The sequence below is a fragment of the Crocuta crocuta genome, unplaced genomic scaffold (assembly GCF_008692635.1).
Source record: "Crocuta crocuta isolate KB4526 unplaced genomic scaffold, BGI_CrCroc_1.0 scaffold334, whole genome shotgun sequence".
Lineage (NCBI taxonomy): Eukaryota > Metazoa > Chordata > Mammalia > Carnivora > Hyaenidae > Crocuta > Crocuta crocuta.
The window spans coordinates 5596325-5618725 of record NW_027533260.1 but is presented as its reverse complement, the minus strand read 5'-3'; the positions used below and the strand labels follow the sequence as shown (position 1 = coordinate 5618725).

At 54.0% G+C, this 22401-nt stretch overlaps 1 protein-coding gene across 1 annotated transcript in view; it reads left to right on the top strand.

Moving 5' to 3' along the window:
- Positions 1-10933: 10933 nt before the first annotated feature.
- The window catches only part of PVR (PVR cell adhesion molecule), a gene marked incomplete at its 5' end in the record, with an annotated part of 11934 nt that continues 466 nt past the window's right edge, over positions 10934-22401 (top strand). Inside the window, 6 exons of the mRNA XM_077747396.1 lie at positions 10934-11299; positions 14510-14807; positions 16212-16329; positions 18724-18872; positions 19767-19880; positions 22112-22143. Coding sequence (XP_077603522.1) covers positions 10934-11299; positions 14510-14807; positions 16212-16329; positions 18724-18872; positions 19767-19880; positions 22112-22143 — 1077 coding nt within the window. The remainder of the gene's footprint in view (positions 11300-14509; positions 14808-16211; positions 16330-18723; positions 18873-19766; positions 19881-22111; positions 22144-22401) is intronic.

Below are 22401 nucleotides of genomic sequence, written 5' to 3'. Positions count from 1 at the left end.
TACCCCTTCTCTCCCCAACCCCCCCACCCTGTTCCCTCCTGTCAAAGGAGAAATGAGTTATTTTTCCGGCCTCGCTGGTGACAGGGAGGAAGCGGATTCCCACAGCTCCGAATCCGGCTGGGTCTCAGCGGTGACACCACCACCCTCGCCCGCCCGGGTGTAGCTGTCCTCCGGCCAAGTTTCCAGCAAGCCTGCCCCCCCACCCCGCCCTTTGGAATAGCTGACGATTAGTATAATGTCCCTCCCCACCCGGAAAAATAAACTGTGCAAATTCCCCCAAAGAGACCTCCCAGCCACCCCGTTATAAATTCAGTCCCCTGGTTCAATGTGGTCACAGAACTGCTCTGCTCTATACCATCTAACCGCATCATGTCATGAAATCGTTATTGGTGTGAATCTTTAATATTCATTTCACCCACGGTAGCAAGGTCTGCATCCCTTACACATGCTCGCCGTGGAAACTGGAAAGCAGTACAGATCAGAGATTTCCAATTCACTGATAACGCTGCAAATGTGTGCTTGAAGACTCTGTGAAGCCATCCAACTAGCCCTGTCTTAAAAATCTCTGGGGGCGCCTGGGTGGCTTAGTCGGTTAAGCGTCTGACTTTCGCTTAGGTCATGATCTCACGGTTCGTGCGTTCGAGCCCCACATCGGGCTCTGTGCTGACTGCCAGCTCAGAGCCTGGAGCCTATTTCAGAGTCTGTGTCTCCCTCTCTCTCTGACCCTCCCCTGCTCATGCTGTCTCTCTCTCTCCTAGAAATAAAAAAAAATATTTAAAAAAATCTCTGGATCCTTTGTACACGAAGGAAGAGACACACTTTTGTGTTACTTACACCACTGTTGTTTTAGTTTGGTGTTCCCTGGCAGCCGGTCTAATACCAATGGATACATCTCACCTGAAGCTTTAAACCATAAAGTCAAAGATTTAGGTGATACTTGGCAAAACATTTCTTGCATGATGAGGAGGGAGGCTGTGACCACACGGAGAGGTGGATGAATTGGGCCACAGTGAAAGTACGAGCCAAGAACAAGCAAAATCCTATCCCTACATCCCCGCCACCCCCCCCCAGGTGGGGGGTGCAGGTAGAAAGTACAAGATGCTAGATAATAAAGCTGAGAATCCTGGGGCACCTGGGTGGCTCAGTCAGTTGAGCATCCAACCTCAGCTCAGGGCATGATCTCACAGTTCGTGGGTTCGAGCCCCGTGTCAGGCTCTGTGCTGACAGCTCAGAGCCTGGAGCCTGCTTTGGATTCCTTGTCTCCCTCTCTCTGCCCCTCCCCTGCTTGCACTCTGTCTCTTCCTCTCTCTCAAAAATAAACATTAAAAAATTTTTTTAAAAAGAAAGAAAAGAAAAGAAAACTCAGTGGCACCTGGGTGGCTCAGTCAATTAAGTATCCGACTTCAGCTCAGGTTCATGAGTTCCATCCCTGCATCAGACTCTGTGCTAACAGCTCAGAGTCTGGAGCCTGCTTCAGATTCTCTCTCTCTCTCTCTCTCTCTCTCAAAAATGAATGTTAAAAATTTTTTTTTAAAAAGAAAGAAATCTGAAAATCTTGAACCCTTTCTGCTTATTCTGTGACTGTGTAGACATCACACATTTTGTATCCAGGTAGAAGACAAAGACAAAACAAAAAAACAAAGAAAACCCAGAATTTTCCTCCTCCATCCAGGCATTCCACACATCCAGGCAGCTGTCTGGCTTGTGGTCCTTAAGGACCACAGGCAGAAAATCAAAAGAAGATGAAGCGGGAGGGGGGGGGATAGGATTTCCAGCTAACCTCCGGCCGCCATCCCTCTCCACAACTCCTGTTTCTCACATCCATTTTGCCAGGAGGTATTTCTCCTCAAATACCACGTTGCCAGATTGGCAGTGGTTACTGTAAGTGGTGAGAGTTCTGGGGACCCACCCACGCTCTCTGGGATGAAGGATCTGGGAGCCTGGAAGGGAGTGGCCACTGCAGGTCCATATTTGGCTCCCATGCTTATCAGCAATGAGTCACACCCTCCTCCCTGACGTCACTGAAAGCACTTCCAGTTCCAGACCTGCCCTGAACACACCCTGATCCACCGAGACAGAGGCACAGCCAAGATTCCTAGACGACTTTAACACTACCCGGTTCCTTCCTTTGTTCACCCAACAAATATTTCCTGGGCACCTTCTGTGGCAGGCTCTGTGCTGGACGCTGGACACAGAATCTGGAAGAAGACAGACGTGGTCTCCGCCCGACAGCGGTCACAGCCGCCACCTCCAAAATCCAAGCCTCCAGCCCAGTCTTTGTCTAAGTCCTCAGCCCTCCCTGCTCCGCCGCATCTCTTTCCTCTTGTGAACGCACCCAAAGTCCCTTCCTCAGGCTCTCAAGCTTGCTCGCTCTCATGCACACACACATATAGACATGCACAGAACTTCATGAGTAATTTTCCTCTAAATTCCAGTATTGACAGAAACCATAACTGTACGTACTACAGCGGGAAAGAGGACTAACAGACAATAATCAGCGATCAAATAACCGCTAAAGCCATTCACTCATGCGTTCATTTATTCGCTTATTCAACATGCCTTCCTCCGGCCCCTGGTCTACACAGAGCTCTCTGCTGGGGACTCGGGGCCCACCAGGCAGCTGCGGCTCTGGGAGGGCTTCCTGGAGAAGGGGTCAGCTCTCCTAGAGAATCCATTGACACGATTCACAAGAGCGACCCGTGTGGCTAGAAGGCGACATTTATGCTAAAGGGCTTTAACGAACCACTTCTGATTATCCACTCAAACCCTAGAAAGTGGGTGCTATTATTAGCTCCATTTTAGAAATGTAGAAATTGAGGGGCGCCTGGGTGGCTCAGTCAGTTAAGCGTCCGACTTTTGCTTGGGTCATGATCTCGCGGTTCGTGGGTTCGAGCCCCGCGTCGGGCTCTGTGCTGACTGCCGGCTCAGAGCCTGGAGACTGTTTCAGAGTCTGTGACTCCCTCTCTCTCTGATCCTCCCCGGCTCACGCTGTCTCTCTCTCTCTCCTAGAATAAATAAAACATTTAAAAAATTTTTAAAAAAAGAAAAGAAGTGTGGAAATTGAATGGTCACTGGGCCCTGCCTCCATGGAACTCACAGCCCCAGGGAGTGACACAGCGCATCCCTAGAGAGTGACAACTCAGAGTGGGCTGTGACAGGGAAGCCAGGGGGGCTCAGGGACACCAGAGGGGAGACTGCCCGGCAATCCCAGCATGAAGGTGAGCAAAGGTGGTTTAATTCCAAGGACTGCGTGAAGGTGAGCAAAGGTGGTTTAATTCCAAGGACTGCCGGAGTGGCCGTTTCCATCTGGCTGGTGCGTAAAGCAGGAGAGGAAGTGGTATCAAGCTGTAGTCAGAGGCCACATGGTGGAGGAACTACAGCCTGGACTTCGTCCCCTGCCTGCCAGAAGGTAAGGGCTCTGATAAGTCATCACTGGAAGGAGGAGGCAGGCTGGAGAGGGTAGGTTTCCTTGCCTTCCTTGGGCTGTGAGAGGCCTGTGGGATGTGGAAGGGGGGAGACAGGGAACACAGTAGAGGGGCCCCACTACACCCCTGCACCTCAGTAGACGCGGGGGCGGGGGGCTGGCAGGAGATGAGACAGAGGAAACGCCCAGCTGGTAGCCAGCCCATTCTTGGGGAATGGCGTCTCTTGTGGTTGCTGGGGGGTTTCTTTCCAGCCTTTTCCTGCCTCACCTTGGAGCACAGAAGGTGAAAATCCTGCCCCAGGACACCGCTAAGAGCTTCCTCCATTTGCGGAGCACCTAAATACTCTCTTTAACCCTCTAACTTGTTTTCAAATAACTTAGTTAACCATCACCACTTTAAAAAAATTTTAACGTTTATTTATTATTATTTTTTAATTTTTTAAATGTTTTATTTATTTCTAGGAGAGAGAGAGACAGCGTGAGCAGGGGAGGGTCAGAGAGAGAGGGAGTCACAGACTCTGAAATAGGCTCCAGGCTCTGAGCCGGCAGTCAGCACAGAGCCCGACGCGGGGCTCGAACCCACGAACCGCGAGATCATGACCCAAGCGAAAGTCGGACACTTAACTGACTGAGCCACCCAGGCGCCCCTAACGTTTATTTATTATTAAGAAACAGAGAGAGACAGAGCATGAGCAGGGGAGAGGCAGAGAGAGCGGGAGACACAGAATCCGAAGTAGGTTCCAGGCTCCGAGCTGTCAGCACAGAGCCCGACGCGGGGCTCGAACCCACAAACCGCGAGTTCATGCCCTGAAACGAAGTCGACGCCCAACCGACTGAGCCTCCCAGGCGCCCCGACCATCACCGCTTTGATCCCCTATTTTAGGGATGAGAAAAAGGAGGCAAGAGAATTGATCCAGGTCGACGATCACCAGGTATTAAAAGGTGAAACCAGAATCTGAACCAAAGGACTCACACTCCGGAGCCATTCGTCCCTCCCTGCCTTCCCTCTCCTCGCTCCCTCTCTCCCCACCCCTCCCCTCTCCCCTCATCCTTCTCTCCCCTCCCCATTCTTTCAGCCCCCCTCCCACCCAGCCTCCAGGTGCCTCCATCAGACGCTTCAGGACAAAGCTTCACATCAGAACTTTAAGAAACTCTAGTTCACTGCCGTGGGGACACGCGGTAGTGATTTCGGCAGCCTCCTCCAAAACCACGACTGCGCATGCGCCTTCGCACCTGCGCAGTGGCTTCTAGGAACGCCAGGAAGTGATGCCGTCACGTGGGAAGGAAACAGCGTCACGTGGGAGGGAAACGGCGTGGACTCTGCTGTGCGGGACAGCACCCTCGCCTTGGGCAAAGCATTGGAAGTACCCAAAAGGCCCATGAGCTGAGGACGGGTTCAAAGCTGACCGCGGGCCTGTTCAGTCAAGGGAACCACTGAAGGGGGGTGGTTTCAAGGAGACCCCCAGATCGTCCTCAGGGCTCAGAGGTGGGAAGGGGGGTCACGGGAGGGGCTGTCTCTTGTCTCCACGCACCCATTCCATCTGGCAACAAGCAATCTCCGCCCCTCCCCCCCCATCATCACACCCTCACCTGGGTTCATCTAGACCTGAAACAAGATATTTCATTTAATTCAGCGATTTGACAGCATGGCGCTTTGGGCATTCTCAAGTATTTACTGACCCAATTTTTTTTCCTGGGGTTGGGGGGGGGGGTCAGGAAAACCAGGCCCTGAAGGCCTTCCCTCTTCCACTGACCCCATCCCTGAGACCCTCCCTCTTCTGGGCCCATCTCTGACTCCATCGCTAACCTTCACCTCATCCCTAACCTTGACCCCGCTTTTAAGCCTCAGTGACTGAGGGCCAGTATCATTCTCTCTACATGACCTTGTTTAGGATCAGGGCTCTTATGGCTTTTTTTTTAATGTTTATTTTTGAGAGCGAGCGAGAGACACACACAGCATGAGTGGGAGAGGGGCAGAGAGAGAGGGAGACACAGAATCTGAAGCAGGCTCCAGGTTCTGAGCTGTCAGCACAGAGCCCGACGTGGGGCTTGAACCCACGAACCGTGAGATCATGACCTGAGCTGAAGTCGGACGCTTAACCAACTGAGCCACCCAGGTGCCCCTTTTATGGCTTGTTTTGAGACAGAGTTCCATTCCTGTCGAAGAGGAGTCAGATGTCCCGTGGGAAAGAAGGAGGGTATGGAATGAGGTGCGCCCCAAATCTGAAGCCCAAACACCTGTGCAGGAGGGGGCAGCCTCCGGCCATCCAGACCTCTGAGAGGGGCAGCTGCTGGAGCCGCAGTGGCTGGGGAGCCCTGGAGGAGGGGGAACTCCGGAGGGTGACATCATGGTCCGGAGGAGGAGTGTAGCAGGAGCCACAGGTTTCAGATTCAGAGATAACTCAGCGCCCCAGAACAAGGCTGGCAGAAAATGCAGAGACTGGGGCACCTTGGTGGTTCAGTCGGTTAAGCGTCCGACTTCGGCTCAGGTCATGATCTCACGGTTCGTGGGTTCAAGCCCCACGTCGGGCTCTGTGCTGACAGCCAGCTCAGAGTCTGGAGCCTGCTTTGGATTCTGTGTCTCCCCCTCTCTCTGACCCTCCCCTGCTCGCGCTGTCTCTCTCTCTAAGAAATACATTTCTTTTTTTAATAAAAAAAAAAGAAAGAAAGAAAATGCAGAGATTTCCCAGACACCAGCCTCCATGCTTCCATTCAGAAATCCACCCACAAGCCAGGGTGACAGAGCCCAGTGTCAGAGGCCCCCACCCACATCCACATGCCACGCATGGGCACCGGGCCCAAGCCAAAGAGGTCAGCGGGAGACAAAACCCTCCAAAGTTGCCAAAGCCCAAAAGGGGAATTGTCTAGAAAGATAGGAGGGTGTCACAGAATAAGGGTTGGAGCTGCTAGGGGACCTGATGAGGTCCACAGCCAGGAGGGACGGCAGCTGGGGACCAGGCAGTCTCCCAAGCCCTGTCTCAGTGAGTATATGACTCTCAGGGCCCTTCTGTCAACTCTCAGTTCTCACTCATCTTTTTTTTTTTTTTTAAATGTTTTTATTTTGAGAGACAGAGACAGAGAACAAGCGGGGGAGGGGCAGAGAGAGAGGGAGACGCAGAATCTGAAACAGGCTCCAAGCTCTGAGCTGGCTGTCAGCACAGGGCCCAACATGGGGCTTGAACCCACGAACCGTGAGATCATGACCTGAGCCGAAGTCGGACGCTTAACCGACTGAGCCACCCAGGCGCCCCAGTTCTCTCTCTCATCTTGCCCTGTCTCATCTCCCTTCGTCTCTCTTCTGTCCCTTGGTATCTGTTTCTCCCTTTCTCTCCCCCTACCTCCCAGTCTCTGAGTGCCTCTCTCTGTCTCTCTCATCTCTGCCTCTGTCTCTCTTGGTGTCTCTCTCTTTCTCATCCTTCTCCCTGTTGTATGTTGGCTTTATAACCATGACCCCACCAGAGGGTTGATGTTCTGTGTATTAATCTGTTAACACCTGTTTCCCTCCAGTAGAAGGCAGGCTTCACACAGAAAGAGATTTTTGTCTGTATTATTACCTGATTCAGTGAATATATGTAGGGGCAGGGGGGGGGGGGCACCTGAGTGGTGCAGTCAGTTAAGCATCCAACTTGTGATTTCAGCTCAGGTCACAATCCCATGGTCTGTGAGATCAAGCCCTGAATCTGGCTCTGTGCTGCTGGTGCACAGCCTGCTTGGAATTCTCTCTCCCTCTCTCTGCCCCACCCCTGCTCACGCACAGACAGACATTCTCTCTCTCTCTCTCTCTCAAAATAAACTTTATAAAATAAATCTATATTGGGGTGCCTGAGTGGCTCAGCCGGTTGAGCATCCGACTTCAGCTCAGGTCATGATCTCATGGTTCGTGGGTTTGAGCCCTGCCTCAGGCTCTGTGCTGACAGCTCAGAGCCTGGAGCCTGCTTCGGATTCTGTGTCTCCCTCTCTCTCTAACCCTCCCCTGCTCACGCTGTACCTCTCTCTCTCTCTCAGGGAAAAAAATATTAAAAACTAAAATAAAATAAAATACATCTGTGTTGAAGGAAGAAAGGGTGGATCATTGTCACCAACATTATTACTAAATGGTAGCCATAAAATAACGGTAATAGTTGTTACTGTTATAGCTGCTGCTTATTGAGTACAAACTATAATATCAAGAATCGGGCTAAATAAACCTTTGTTTATTTAAACCTTACAACCGTCCTGGGAGGGGAGTACTGTTATCATACCCATTTTTCAGATGAGGAAACGGAGGCCCCAAGAGGAGAAGCAGCTGGCCCCATATGAGACCTTATCTGGCTCCAAAGTCCAGAGGTTTTGGGCCTGGGTGTTAAAAATTTGTAATCTGTGCCAGCTGCAGGTTGGAATCTCTGCTGGGGCACTCAGCCATCTCGACCTTTAAATCATGAAATAAGTCAGGGGCCCCTGGGTGGCTCAGTCAGTTAAGCATCTGACTTCAGCTCAGGTCATGATCTTGTGCTGAGCTCAGAGCCTGGAGCCTGATTCAGATTCTGTGTCTCCCTCTCTCCGCCTCTGCCCCATTCTCTCTCTCTCAAAAAATAAATAAACTTTTTTTTTTAATTAAAAAAAATGAAGTAAATCAGTCAGAGGAAGACAGACACCAGATGATTTCACTTGGGNCCGGGCCCTCCCGGCTTCCCAGCCGCCCCGGGGCCTGGAGAGCTTGGGTCCCCGGGCCCGACCCAGGCCAGACTTGGATACACCGTAGGGCCACCAGCTTTTGGGAGAATCTCAGCAGATGATGACTCATGCCCCGGCCCTTCAATTCACCGGGGCCGGATGTGCCCCCCCCCCCAAACTCCAGCGGGCCGCTGATCGGGGACAAGGGAGCGCTTGACGGGGGACCGGAGGGCGGCGGCACTTAACCCCGTTCCGCTTCTGACCCCAAATGTATGGATCTAGGGACATTAATCCTTTCCTCCCCACTGGACAGAGAGGGCGAGGGCGTTCCTGAGGGTCAAGCCGCTTGCCTGGGCGAGCCAGCAAGGGGCAGAGCCTAGGGCTGGCCCCCGGGCTGGTCTACACTGCGTCCAGGGTCGTGTCCAGTATGAACGCATGCATGCATTCATTCATTCCATACGCGTTTCCGGAGCGCTTACTGTGCTTCAGGCAGTGTTCCTGGGGATACAGCCCTGCGATCAGATGGCCCTGACTCTGTTTCCATAAAATGTGTTGGGGGTGGGGAGGGCTTCTACCTACCCCGTAAGACTGTGCCCCGGGAAGACGGTGAGCGATGTTGCACTTGGTAAGAACCATAGGGATAATCCACGTGAACAGTATCCATACCGAATGCAGACTTGGGGAAGCCACAGTGCCCCATGTCGGCGTTTCCCGAAAGGTGATTCCCAGAACACAGGGCGCTTCTCCCAAGGCGTGAGGAGTTCACAGAAACCTAAACCCCTTAAGGAGATTCCCAACACGGGTCCTACTGTAGCCAACAATTACAGATGAGGAGACTAAGACACAGAGAGAGGAAGTAACTTGCCCAAGGCACCAGCAAGGAGCAGCAGCCCTGCGGCGCCTGGGTGGCTCAACTGGGTAAAGCATCTGACTACTGCTCAGATCATGATCTCGGGGTCTCTGAGTCTGAGCCCCGCGTCGGGCTCTGTGCTGACAGCTCAGAGCTGGAGCCTGCTTGGGATTCTGTGTCTCCCTCTCTCTGCCCCTCCCCCCCCAATAAATTAAAAAGGAAAGTGGCTTGACCCTCAGGAACACACTTGCCCTCTCTGTCCAGTGGGGAGGAAAGTACTAATGCACACGTCGTGGGGCCGTGGAGAGGGTTGCCGGAGGCCACTTCTAAGGAGGCAGCTCAGGGCCTGGCACAGAGTAGGCACCTGTGTGTGGTTAGTACACTCCTCTCAGGGTGGGGGAGGCCTGCCCCCTGGTGGAGGAATGCACCAGAGAAGGAGGCTCACTTGCCCAGAGCCACAAAGCGCATCGATGGGAGAGCTGGCATTGGAGCCCACACTGGCGTGCTCACCACTCCACACAGCACACACCCTGTGTCCACGCTGTGCCCTCCTCCACACAGCACACTCCAGGCACCTCTGTCCGCTACCTCCCAGCTTCCTCTTCCTTATAACATACTGATTATACCGTTCACCTTGATAGAGTCATTGGCATGCGCTAATCCCTTTACAAAGATTTCATCCCCTCCTCTTCCCAACAACTCTACTGTGCTATAACCATGCCCATTTCACAGAGGAGAAAAGTGAAGCTCAGAGAAGTGAAACCACCCACACACAGACCTACAGCTAATGAGTAGGAGTACTGGCGTTCAAAGAACCTAACTCCTTCCCACCTTCTCCATTATCTTTATTAATAATAAGAATGCATAGGATTTTATTTATTAATATCAGTATGAGCCAATACATATATTGGGGACCTACTGTGTGCTGAAGCCCTAGGCTGAAAGATTTTTTTCTTAGTTTTTTATTTTTTTTAATTTTTTTTAAGTATTACTTTTTTGAGAGAGAGAGCAGAGTGAGAGCTGGGGGGGGAGCGCAGAGAGACAGAGGGACAGAGGGTCTGAAGCAGGACCCCACGCTGACAGCAGCAAGCTGGATGCAGGGCTTGAAGCCACAAACGCACTTCAAGGTCATGACCAGAGCTGAAGTCTCATGCTCAACCCTCAACCCACTGAGCCACCCAGGTGCCCCGAAGCTGAAAGATTTTAATACACAGCCTTATGGGTTAGATGTCAGACCCCAGGGTCCAAATCCCACTTCTCCCATTTACCCCCTCTGTGTCCTAGAGCAAATGACTCCGTGCCTTGGTTTCCCCATCTGTAAAGTGGGGCTGACAGTAGTGCCTGCCTCAAGGAGCTGTTTAGGGACTCAATGCTGAGAGATGCATGAAAGACTTAGAATAGCCCGTGATCTGTGTAAGCAAACTGTGAGCATTAACTGTTATTAGCCCCATGTTACAAATTAGGAAAAAGCATCAGAGAGTTTGAGTAACCTGCCTGCAGCCTCACAGCAGAGATTGGAAGGGATCCAAAATCCTTGGGTTATAATCACCCACCCTCTTGTGCCAGGATGTACAAACCTTCTCCCAGTCGGGATTCATGCATAACAATAATAATAATTAATAATAATAATAATAATACCGTATTTCATGGATTCGAAGACTTAAGTGTTTCTGCCCCTTTTCCCATCCCTCAGTGAGACGTGCTGTATAATGACAGCGTCACAGCGGCATTGATGACACTGAGCTGATAGAAACCTCTGGAACTAGTTATCGGTGATGATTACATGCACAAGTCAATGCCACGGGCATCGTGCCCTTTGAAATGGTTTCAATGGCAGCTTTAAGTTTTTAACTACATTTAAACACATCGATGATGCTGAGAACGGGGAAATACGGTAATAATGGCCCCGTGAATTGGCGCGGTCGGGTCGGTGACCCAGTGTGAGCGGAAGCCCGCAGACCCGGATCTGAACCCCGTCCCCACCTCCCCACCTCGTTTCCCCCGCAGGGACCGGGACGGTCGATGTGCAGGCTCCAGAGCAGGTGCTCGGCTTCCCGGGCGACACGGTGGAGCTCAAGTGCAACCTGCCCCCCCTGGAACACAAAGTGCAGGTGACCCAGGCGACCTGGACGCGGCGCACCGCGGCGGGGGACGACGTCAACGTGGCGGTCTTCCACCCCACACAGGGCTCCAGCTTCCCCGAGCCCGGGCGGCTGGAGTTCGTGGCCGCCAGGCGGGGCGAGGAGCTGCGGGACGCGACGCTGGCCCTTCGAGGGCTGCGCCTGGAGGACGAAGCCAATTACACCTGCCGCTTCGCCCTGTTCCCGGACGGCAGCAAGAGCGCGCGCATCCGGCTCNGGCCTCTGCCCCCAGCTTGGCCAGTGCTTTCATCTCGGATTCTCCTTCCCTCCTCTGTAAAATGGGCTTGGTAACCACAGTGCCGCCGTCAGAAAGCTGTCCTGAGGGTCTCAGGACTTTAATGGGGTTTAGAACTGAGGCCCCTGGGAGCTTCTGCCGCTGTCAATGGCTGTTACTCCCGTTGGTAGAGGAGGGAGGGCTGAAACACAGGAGTGGGCTTCAAGGAACTTAACTCCTTCCCACCTTCTCCATTATCTTCATTAATGATCGGAATGCACAGAACAGACTGGAAAGGCAGAAACAGGTCGGTCCCATGCTCCCAGGGGATGATCAGGGGCGCTACCTGATTTCGGGGGAATTCAAACAAGTGATCTTTGTTTTTATGTTTATTTTTTTCAAGTGTATTTATTTTGAGAGAGCACATGAGCGGGGGAGAGGCAGAGAGAGAGAGAGGGAGAGAGAGAATTTCAAGCAGACTCCACGCTGTCAGTGCAGAGCCCGATGTGGAGCTCAAACCCAGACAGTGACCTGAGCCGAAACCAAGAGTTGGAGGGCTAATCGACGGAGCCACCCAGGCGCCCCTGTTTATCTTTGAGAGAGACAAAGAGCATGAGCAGGGGAGAGACAGAGACAGAGAGTGAGCGGGAGAGGGGCAGAGACAGAGAGGGAGATACAGAATCCAAAGCAGGCTCCAGGCTCTGAGCTGTCAGCACAGAGCCCAACGCGGGGCTCGAACCCACAAACTGTGAAATCATGACCTGAGCCGGTGTCAGACCCTTAACCGACTGAGCCCCCCAGGCGCCCACAAAAAAAGAGGATCTTCATGCTGTGGTCCTAGGCTTCGCACCGGAATATTTTCATTATCAAATTCTGAATCGAGCTCTGCGGTTCATCCTGGATGAGGCACCTCTGATAGCAACCCCAAAGCCACGTATAGTCTGTCCCTGCGGCCTGGCCCGGTCATGACTGCTTTAGAATATGCCCCAGCCATCAAAGCCCCTGTCGTGGGAAAACCAGAGAAAACGTCCTTTGCGGAAGCCTCGCGGGGCACTGGCCATGAACCTGAGAGGAGATAATCGCAGGGACGGTGTTGGGGGGCTCACAATACCCAGTGGCAGATGGGAAAAACATTCATCCACCTCCGTCACTTTGGTCCTGAGAGCGACCTTTATGCTGTGCACCACATTCTGCAGCCCCTACTGTGATCCTTTATGTGACTCAGAAACAACTAGGGGCGCCTGGGGGGCTCAGTCCGGTGAGCGTCTGACTTCAGCTCAGGTCGTGATCTCACAGTTCGTGAGTTCGAGCCAGAGCTGGGCTCTGTGCTGACAGCTCAGAGCCTGGAACCTGCTTCCCATTCTGTGTCTCCCTCTCTCTCTCTGCTCCTCCCCCACTCGCACTCTGTCTCTTCATCAAGAAATAAAATAAAAACATTTAAAAATGTTTATTAGAAACAAAAAGGAACAACTAGAAACACGGCTTTTCGTGTCTGCACTGAAGGCCCCCCAAACTCCATGCCGGCAGAGACAGAAACTAGTTTTAATGTCAAATAATATTTTTGTTAGCAACTTACTCATCCCAGATACCAAGTAGACCAGGTAATAGTTGTTTGGGAAATTTTATGTACTTTACATAAAATTCTCAGTATTTTACAAAAAAAAAAAAAAAAACCCAACCAGTGAGTCAAATTTAAGAGAAACTTCCCGCCCATAATCACACTACAACAACAGACAATAATGAGGAAGGAACCAAGTGAAACCCCAGGTTTGGGGATCACCAGAATGATGATAAAGGAGGGGCGCCTGGGTGGCTTAGTCGGTTAAGCGTCCGACTTTTGCTTAGGTCATGATCTCGCGGTTCGTGGGTTCGAGCCCCGTGTCGGGCTCTGTGCTGACTGCCAGCTCAGAGCCTGGAGCCTGTTTCAGTCTGTGACTCCCTCTCTCTCGGACCCTCCCCTGCTCACGCTGTCTCTCTCTCTCTCTCCTAGAAATAAATAAAACATTAAAAAAAAAAAAAAAGAATGATGATAAAGAGATGGTCAAGGGGCCGCCTGGGGAGCTCAGTTGGTTGAGCGTCTGACTCGGCTCAGGCCATGAGATCGCGGTTCACAAGTTCAAGCCCCGCGTGGGACTCTGTGCTGACAGCTAGCTCAGAGCCTGGAGCCTGCTTCGGGTTCTGTGTCTCCCTCTTTCTCTGACCCTCCCCCGCTCATGCTCTATCTTTCTCTGTCTCTCAAAAACAAATAAGCATTGGGGCGCCTGGGTGATTCAGTCAGTTGAGCATCCGCCTTTGGCTCAGGTCATGATCTCACGGTTCGTAGGTTCGAGCCCTGCGTCGGGCTCTGTGCTGACAGCTAGCTCAGAGCCTGGAGCCTGTTTCGGATTGTGTGTCTCCCTCGCTCTCTGACCCTCCTCTGCTCACACTGTCTCTCTCTCTCAGAAATAAATAAGAACATTGAAAAAAAATTTTAATAAATAAATAAGCGTTAAAGTATATATATACACATATATGCATGTGTATATACATACATATATGTGTGTTTATACATACATATATATGTGTGTGTATATATATATATATATATATATACACACACACATATACATATAAGAGAAAGAGAAATGGTCAAGAGGTGTTTGGAGTCAGACCTGTGTGAAAGCCTAGCTCTGTCCATTACAATTGCGTCACCTTGAGCCCCTCACTTCCCTTCTCGACCTGCTCAGCCCTTCCCTCCTCCATGAAGGCCTCCTTAACTGCTACCACAGACTGCAGCACTCCTTCTGGGGTCCCCCATCCCAGCCTGGCCCGCTCTGGGGTGCCAGTATGTGGGGAAGTCTGTCTTCCCCCTGGACTGTGTACCCTATGAAGGCAGGTCCAGGGCCGTCTCAGTCATGCCCGGGTCCCCGACACTGCCCATCATACCACCAGGCAATGCCTTCACTTCCCAATAATATCAGTTACCAAGCAGTTGTTATGCGCCAAGTATGATTTTCTGCATAATCTCATTGCCTGAGAGCCTATCATTATCCCCAGTTGACAGGCAGAGAAACTGAGGCACAGACGTGCCCGAAGCCACCCAGTGGCTCAGGGACGGAGCTGGGATTTGAACCTGGCCCTCCTGTTCTCTCAGCCGGCTCCCCCGCCCCCCGCCCGCTGCTGAGATGTCCATTGAAGGACCGCAGGCGAGGACTAACCGGTCCCTTTCACTCCCCTCCACAGCCCAGCCGGAGAACAAGGCTGAGCCCGAGGAGGTCCCGCTCGGCCCGCTCGGCCCGGGGCCCGTGCCCGTGGCCCGCTGCACGTCCCGTGGAGGCCGCCCGCCCGCCCGGATCTCCTGGTCACTCCCGGGCGGGAAGGCCAATGAGAGCCTGGTGCCAGGACACCTGCCTGGCACAGCCGATGTCGTCAGCCTCTTGACCATCATGCCCTCCAGCCAGGCGGACGGCCAGAACGTCACCTGCCGAGTGGAGCACGAGAGCTTCAAGAAGCCCGTCCTGCTGCCCGTGACCCTCGCTGTGCCTTGTGAGTGTGCCCAGTGTGAGCAAGAGGAGGGCTTCCACACGACGGTCTCCGCCCCGCCACGTTGTCCACGGGGGGCCCTGGGTCCCGACAGCAGTGTCTTTTGCGTCCTTCATCACTTCTTTTGTCTACCCTGGCTCTGTCTGCATGGACACCCCACCCCGTTCTCCCTTGAGCATCGTCTACGCACACTGCCTCCACCCCCTTCCCGAGCCAGCTGTCTACACCGACCTTGCTCATGGCTACAGTGCTTCCTGCATTGTTTATACCACGTCCCGTGACCATTTTCTACACTGTTTCTCCATCATCCATGCCGGACGCATGGGCCACAGACCGCGCTGCCCCCGCTGTGGGAAGCTTGGCCACCAGCTGTGGGAAGTTGTCGCTGCTCCCCACATTGTCTAGACCGCCTGCTGTGACGTCTGTCGACATTGACACTTGACGTTTTCTCTGCTGGTTCTCGGTTCTGTCTCTCCTCGGTTCTGTCTCGCGCTGGCTCCCGGTACTGTCTACACTAGCTCATCCAGGGGGCTGTGTCCTCCCTTCACTGTCTACACTGAGTACTCCCTCCAAGTAGTTGCTACACTGATTCCCTCAGGCACTGTCTACACTGGACACCCTCAACCTTGCCACTGGGTGTGAGGGAGGAAGGGATTGACACTGCTTCCTCCCCACCAAAAAAAAAAAAAAAAGAGAGAGAAAAAACCCACTCTGTTTCATTGGCCTTCCCCCCGGGGAATTTGTTTTTTTGTTTTGTTTTTTTAAAATTTTTTTAATGTTTTATTTATTTCTAGGAGAGAGAGAGAGAGAGAGACAGCGTGAGCAGGGGAGGGTCAGAGAGAGAGGGAGTCACAGACTGAAACAGGCTCCAGGCTCTGAGCTGGTTGTCAGCACAGAGCCTGACGCAGGGCTCGAACCCATGAACCGCGAGATCATGACCTAAGCGAAAGTTGGACGCTTAACCGACTAAGCCACCCAGGCGCCCCACCAGGGACTTTGAAACACCTTCCTGGCCAATCACATTTAGGCTGGATAAATAGCAGCTGAAGCAGGGTCATCCAGGATTCTTCCTGCAGGACTTGTCAGAGCCTTGAATATGCTTCTGTGGGTTATGAGTGTCTAAGAGGCCTTTTCTCACAGGACACCCAAGGCACACAAGGACCTGGCTTACCCAGGAAAACGAGTAGAGAGAAACAGGTCCTGAGAAGCCTTCTCAACACCCCGCTATCTCCCACCCTGCCGAGGACTTCTGGCCTCTTATTCTCTGAGGGGATCCATTGCCCTGGGCTCCTGACAGATGTCTCTCTCTTGAGCTGTTCCCAAAACTCAGGGAGGCCTTTCCTCATTACGACATGATCCCACATGTCTTTGGCCCCCCTGAAGGGTCTGTGTGTCTGTTTCCTCCAGACCCGCCCGAGGTCTCCATCTCCGGCTATGATGACAACTGGTACCTCGGCCACAGCGAGGCCACCCTGACCTGTGACGTCCGCAGCAAACCAGAGCCCACGGGCTACGACTGGAGCACGTGAGTCCTGGGTGGACCTGGACCCGAGTCTGGGGGGGGCGCTGGGGGCCTGGACCCCTGGGTCTGAGGGAGGAGGGGCTGGGGGCAGAATTCCCTTGCCTGAGGGAGGAGGGAGGCACAAGAAAGTAAAAAGAGAGGAGTTGACTTTAGGTCCCAGTGAAATTTCTGTCTGGCGCGCACAGTTTATAACGGGGGTTAGTTCAGGTTCACCATTACACCTGCTCTTGTCCGTTGTCTGCTGTGCACCCGTGGTCACCTGACCCCATGTGATGCCCACACTCCGGGCATAGGAAGCACTATTACCCTGGGATTAAAGATAAGTTGGGGCCCAGGGCGCCAGGGTGGCTCAGTCAGTGAAGCATCTTACTTCTGCTCAGATCATGATCTCACAGTCTATGAGTTCAAGCCCCGCGTTGGGCTCTGGCTGACAGCTCGGAGCCTGGAGCCTGTTTCAGATTCTGGGTCTCCCTCTCTCTCTGCCCCTCCCCTACTCGCGCTCTGTCTCTCTGTCTCTCAAAAATAATAAGCACTTTTTAAAAATTAAAGAAGAAAGATAAGTTGGGCCCCAATAGGTACAGTCCTTCGGGGGGGGGGGTCCCATAGCCACAAGGGGGCAGAAGTGGCTGCAAGCCAACCCTCTTAACCTCTGGGCTGTGCTACCTCCCCACCCCCACCCGGTCCCCTCATGTAGTCTGCTCAGTCACTTCTGATGGAGCAGGTCTGGCCCCAGTACAGAGCAGTCAGATTTCCTCAAGTTCATGCCAAAGCCAGGGTTAAGAGTGGGGAAAGAAAACGGCAAAGGGACAGATTGTCTTAGATAATTTGTACCGGGCTTTCGTTCTTATTACAAAATAACTTCTGACCATCATAGACACTTGAGACAATCCAGTAATGAGCAAGAAAAAACAGCACCCGTAGTCAAGTGTACCCAGCCAGCTCCAGAAATATCCACCATTACCCGTTGTTATATATCCTTCCTGTCTTTTATTCTCTACGCTTCTGAACAAAAACTGCTACAGGTACAATTTCAAAACTTTTCCCCTAACGCATGAACGCCTTCCTGGGTCCCAGCCCATCGACCCACCTCCCCATTTCCCCTCAACGCTTCCTCAGGGCAGTTTTTAGACATACAGAAAAGATGTTAAGAATTTTCCAGTGAACACCCACCACGTGGATTTTCCCACTGACCTTTTGCTGGACTCGCTCTAGCACGGTTCTGTCCCTCCGTCCACCCCTCCCTCCATCCGGCAGTCTTTCACCTTTCGTGCATTTCGAAGCGTCCATGGTCCCCTTTCCAGTGATGCTGGCTCTGTCCTCACTTATTTGACGGGTCCTGAACGTGAGCTCGTGCCCCGTTTGCACCCACGCGGATGCAGCAGTGGTGGCCGTCCCTGCCTGTCCGTGTCGGGATGGCTGCAGTCAAGTCTCTACCGCCAGTCAAAGGAATCGCAGTCAAAGCTCTTCCAACGGTGTCGGCTGACGCCTTTACTGCCCCACCTCAAACCACCAGCCGCGATGTAGGCGCGGGAGCCACATAGCCGGGTTCCGTCCCAGCTCCGCAAAATGCCCCAGACCCGCGCTGGCGTCTCCTCCATCCATTACGCCAAAGTGTTTTGACTGTTCCTTGAGTGCCATCGGCCAACATACCTTGGCAAATAAAACAGACCAAATTCCCTCCCCTCCTGGCGCCTCCATTCTAGCCAGGGAGGGAAAGGGTAAACAAAGTAATACTGTAAAGCAGAGGGTGTCGGCCAAGGATTAATGCTGGGGAAGAGGTAAAGCAGGGGAGGGGGACGTGGCAGTTAAAACAGCGTGGCCAGCGAAGGTGCCACTGAGGTGACGTCTGAGCAGAGGCCTGAAGGAAGTGAGGGTGAGCTGTGCCGGGACACAGGGGAACACCATTCCCGGCAGAGGGAACAGCATATGCAAAGGCCCTGAGGTGGCGGCATCACTGTAGTGTTCGAAGATGAGTAGGGCCCCATGGGGGGCGTAGCAGACAGTGTGGACAGTGGTACCCGCAGCCGGCTCATGGGGTCTGTACTTGGGGTCTACGCGGAGTGACGCAGGAGTCACAGGGTGACTGAAGAGCGCAGGGTGGCGAACAGCTTCGTTCTAACGGGATCTCTCTGCCCACTGCCATGGAGGCGGGGAGCCCTGTGAGAAGGTGGCCGACGCAGCCCAGGAACGGGGTGGGGGTGGGTGCTCAGCCCCCAGGGAGGACGGCCGAGTGGTCAGAGTCTGGAGAGGGTTCGAAGGTGGGGCGGACGGCACCTGCTGCCAGGCTGGGTGTGGGCATGAGAGGAGGACTCAGGGAACTTTCGGGCCTTCGCTTGGCTTAGCTTCATACAGTTAGAGCTCACACCTGCCGCCTCCTCGCCCGTCCGTGTCTCCCAGGACCCAGGGTCCCGTGCCACCCTCTGCTGAGCCCCAGGGCTCGCGGCTCCTGATCCGTACTGTGGACAAGTCAATCAACACCACTTTCGTCTGCCGCGTCACCAACGCCCTAGGGACTGGCCAGGCAGAACTGACCGTCCTGGTGACAGGTGAGGACCCCCTCCCCCCACCCCGGGTGGAGAGAACAGAGGGAGCAAAGGGAACAGATCCCTCCGGAGGGAGAGGTGCGGAGGCGATCCCTGGTTAGGGAGCCCTCAGCCACAAGAACGCTCCCGAATTCCCATTCAACCCCTCGCCCCCTCCCGGAAGGACCAGCGGTCCGCTTCACCCCACGAATGCACCGTCCGACCCATTGCAACGGCCACACCTGCGCCACGCCGCAAACCCAGGCCGGGGCTGTTGCCCGAGGCTTGTCCCCAGGGACCCCGAAAGGCCTTCCCAACCATATTAGGCAGCCCTCTGTCCATTGCGGTTGATAGAAGCCCAACTCCAAATAGTCTAAGCAAAAAACAGAAACAAAAAAAAACGGGACTTTATTGAAAAACGCACCTTCGGGTGCGGTCAGACCCACACGCTCCAGCCGGGGGTAACCCCGGAACTTTCCTTTACGTCTCCCGCCTCTGCTTTGCTCTGGGCTGACTGCGTGTGCGCTCAGAGAGGGTCCCCCTCCGGGAGGCGAGATGTCCCCTCAGCGGCTGTGGCCTCGCGTCTCCCCTGGTTAAGTAGCCCCAGGAGAGAGAAGACACCACTTTCCGTAGCTCTAGCCCAGGTCCCAGGGCTGCCGGTCACTGATGCAGCCCGGGTCACAACCCGCACCCCCCCACGCCCCCACCCCGCCCTCGGAATCCCTCACCACAGCCACGGACAATGCAATGCTCTGATCAGCCAGGCCGGGGTCGAAGTCTCGTGCTAAGAGCCACAGGGTGGGGTCAAGTCCCCCTGAACCGTACAGACCAAGGGAGGCGGAGTGGTAGCTTCCTAAAGGATTCGGAGTAAGGGTCTGGGGGCCGGGGACCCAACCCTGGCTCTTGCTTCTCTTCCAGCAGAATCTCCAAAGGAGGTGTCACAGAGAGGCCTGTCCATCGTCCTGACCGTCCTGATCGTGGTCATAGTGGTCCTGTTGGTGCTGCCGATTTTGTGGTGGCTCAGACGCTCCCGTGAGTCCTTCCTCTTTACCGTGTCCCCTGCCCCTCCGCCGTGAGCGCATGGCCCCACAGCTGCCGTGGCCGGGCGCCTACTAAGCCCCCCACGTGGCCATCTCCCACTGAATCCTCAGTGCCTCGGGGTGCCTTGGGGTCCCCCCGTTTTACACACGGGGGCCCCACATTCAAGGAATCTGGCTCCTTGGATCACTGACTCCTTGTACAAATGTTTAGGGACCATAGCAGCACGGACACCCTAAAGGATGCCTGATGCTCTAAAGGACCCAAAACTTTTATTTATTTATGTTTTTTTTTTACTGTTTATTTATTTTTGCAAGCGTGCAAGCAGGGGAGGGGCAGAGAGAGGGAGACACAGAATCGGAAGCAGGCTCCAGGCTCTGAGCTGTCAGCACAGAGCCCGACGCGGGGCTCGAACCCACAGACCGTGAGATCATGACCTGAGCAGGAGTCGGACGCTCCGACTGAGCCACCCAGGCGCCCCCCAAGGGCCTGATGCTCTTAACTCAAGGGCTTCACACAGGCTGTTCCCTGCCTGGAGCACCCTCCCCACGGCCCCTTCTGGTGAAGTCCTTGGGCTTCGCGAGAAGAGCTGTATAAGAGCGACATTTTGCAGAGCTCTTCCTACCTGGCCGTCACTTTCCGCACAACAGAGCGCGCGCGCACACACTCGTACACTGCAGAGGGCCTCGTGCTGTGAGCCCCATTTTACAGATGAGGAGATGTTTGCTTGGAGAGCTGCGGTCAGCTGGGAAGTCAGAGGAGTAGAAAGCAGTTCTGCTGACCACAAAGCTTGTCCCCTCGACCACTGAACAAAATTGCCTCACGTCCCAGCTGGAGGCCCCTTCCTCCGCCTCCTCCTCCCCCTCCTCCTCCTCCAGGAAGCCCTCCCTGATCTCCCTGGGCTCCCCCACCCCAGCCCTTGCCCCATTCTGGGACACGGTCTCTCCAACGCCCTGCGATCCCTCGGAGGGCAGAGCCGGAACTGTCACTCATAAGGCCACGGCCGTGTCCCCAGCACCACCTGCCGCCGGGCCGGGCACACAAGGGCCCCTGGAGGAAGTGTGTGCCAAGTGTGGCATCTCCAGAAACAGACCAGACTGCCTGGGTCTGGGCCCTCATTCTAACTTCTTTATTAATTGTGTCATCGCGGGCAAATGACCTCCTCTCCTTGACTCGGTTTCCTCATCTGGAAATGGGAGTACGTGTACCTGCTTGTGTAGGTAACACACGTCGCACAGCATTTAGCACAGGGTAAGCCACAGGCGGGGTGTGTATGAGCTGTATCCATCACTGCTGGCAGCACTGTCACTCTGATTAATACAGGCTCCGTACGGGCAGGAATTTTTGTCTCTTTTCTTCACGGATGTATCTGCAGAGCCTCGAATGCACCTGATGTAAACTAGACGTTTCTTTTCTTTTTAATGTTTTTTTTTTCATTAATGTTTTTAATTCGTTTTTGAGAGAGAGTGAGCAAGTGGGGGCTGGGGGGCAAGAGAGAAAGAGAATCCCAAGCAGGCTCCTCATGGCCAGCACAGAGCCCGATGCAAGCCTTGAACCCACAAACCGTGAGATCACGACCTGAGCCAAAATCAGGAGCCAGACAGTCAGACGACTGAGCCGCCCAAACTCCCCCAAAGTGGACATTTCTTATGTGCTGAATAAACCCGTTTGATGGTTGAGGAAACTTGAGGCACAGAGAGGTTCAGTCAATTGCCCAAGGTCACACAGCTCCTAAAGGACAGAGCCAGGATTTCGAATCTTCTGTCAGGTTCCAGAGCCCATGCTCGGGGAATATGCGTTTAGGGGCACCTGGGTGGCTCAGCTGGGCGTCCGACTTCGGCTCAGGTCATGATCTCAGAGTTTGTGAGTTTGAGCCCCGTGTTGGGCTCTGTGCTGACGGCTCAGAGCCTGGAGCCTGCTTCAGATTCTGTGTCTCTCCCTCTCTCTGCCCCTCCCCTGCTTGCGCTCTGTCTCTCTCACTCTCAAATATAAACATTAAAGAAAACATTTTAATAAAGAAATAATCATTTATACTTAATAGCAAAACGAATAACAGGGGAGGCATATACCCCAGGCCTGTTTTACAAAATGTATAAACCGCGGTGGTGAGTGGCCGCCCCGCGTCAATAGCAGTACCAGGAACTCAGCGGGCGCTGCCACCCGCGTGCGTGCTGGCGTCCGGCACTGTCGTCAGTCCCTGACAACCTCTCCTCCTCTCTCCCCAGGTCGGGCCCGAAACAGCTCCTCTGCCAATGGGGTGAGTGCGGTGGTGGAGCCGGGGAGGGTTGCGGGGATGAGGGGGAGGGGGTGGATTCTGCCCAAACCACAGACCGTGCGCCCGGTCTCGCCCAAGGAGGGGGCAGATGTCCTGGGCACCTGCGGCCCGTACCCAGGAGCCAGCCTGGCGTGAGAAGCCAGTCCCGGAGCGTTCCCCCAGAGGCCGCGAGCGGTGCTTCCCGACCTTTCCTGCCTCCTGCCGCCGGACGCGGCTGAGCCGTTTGCTAAGCTTGACCCC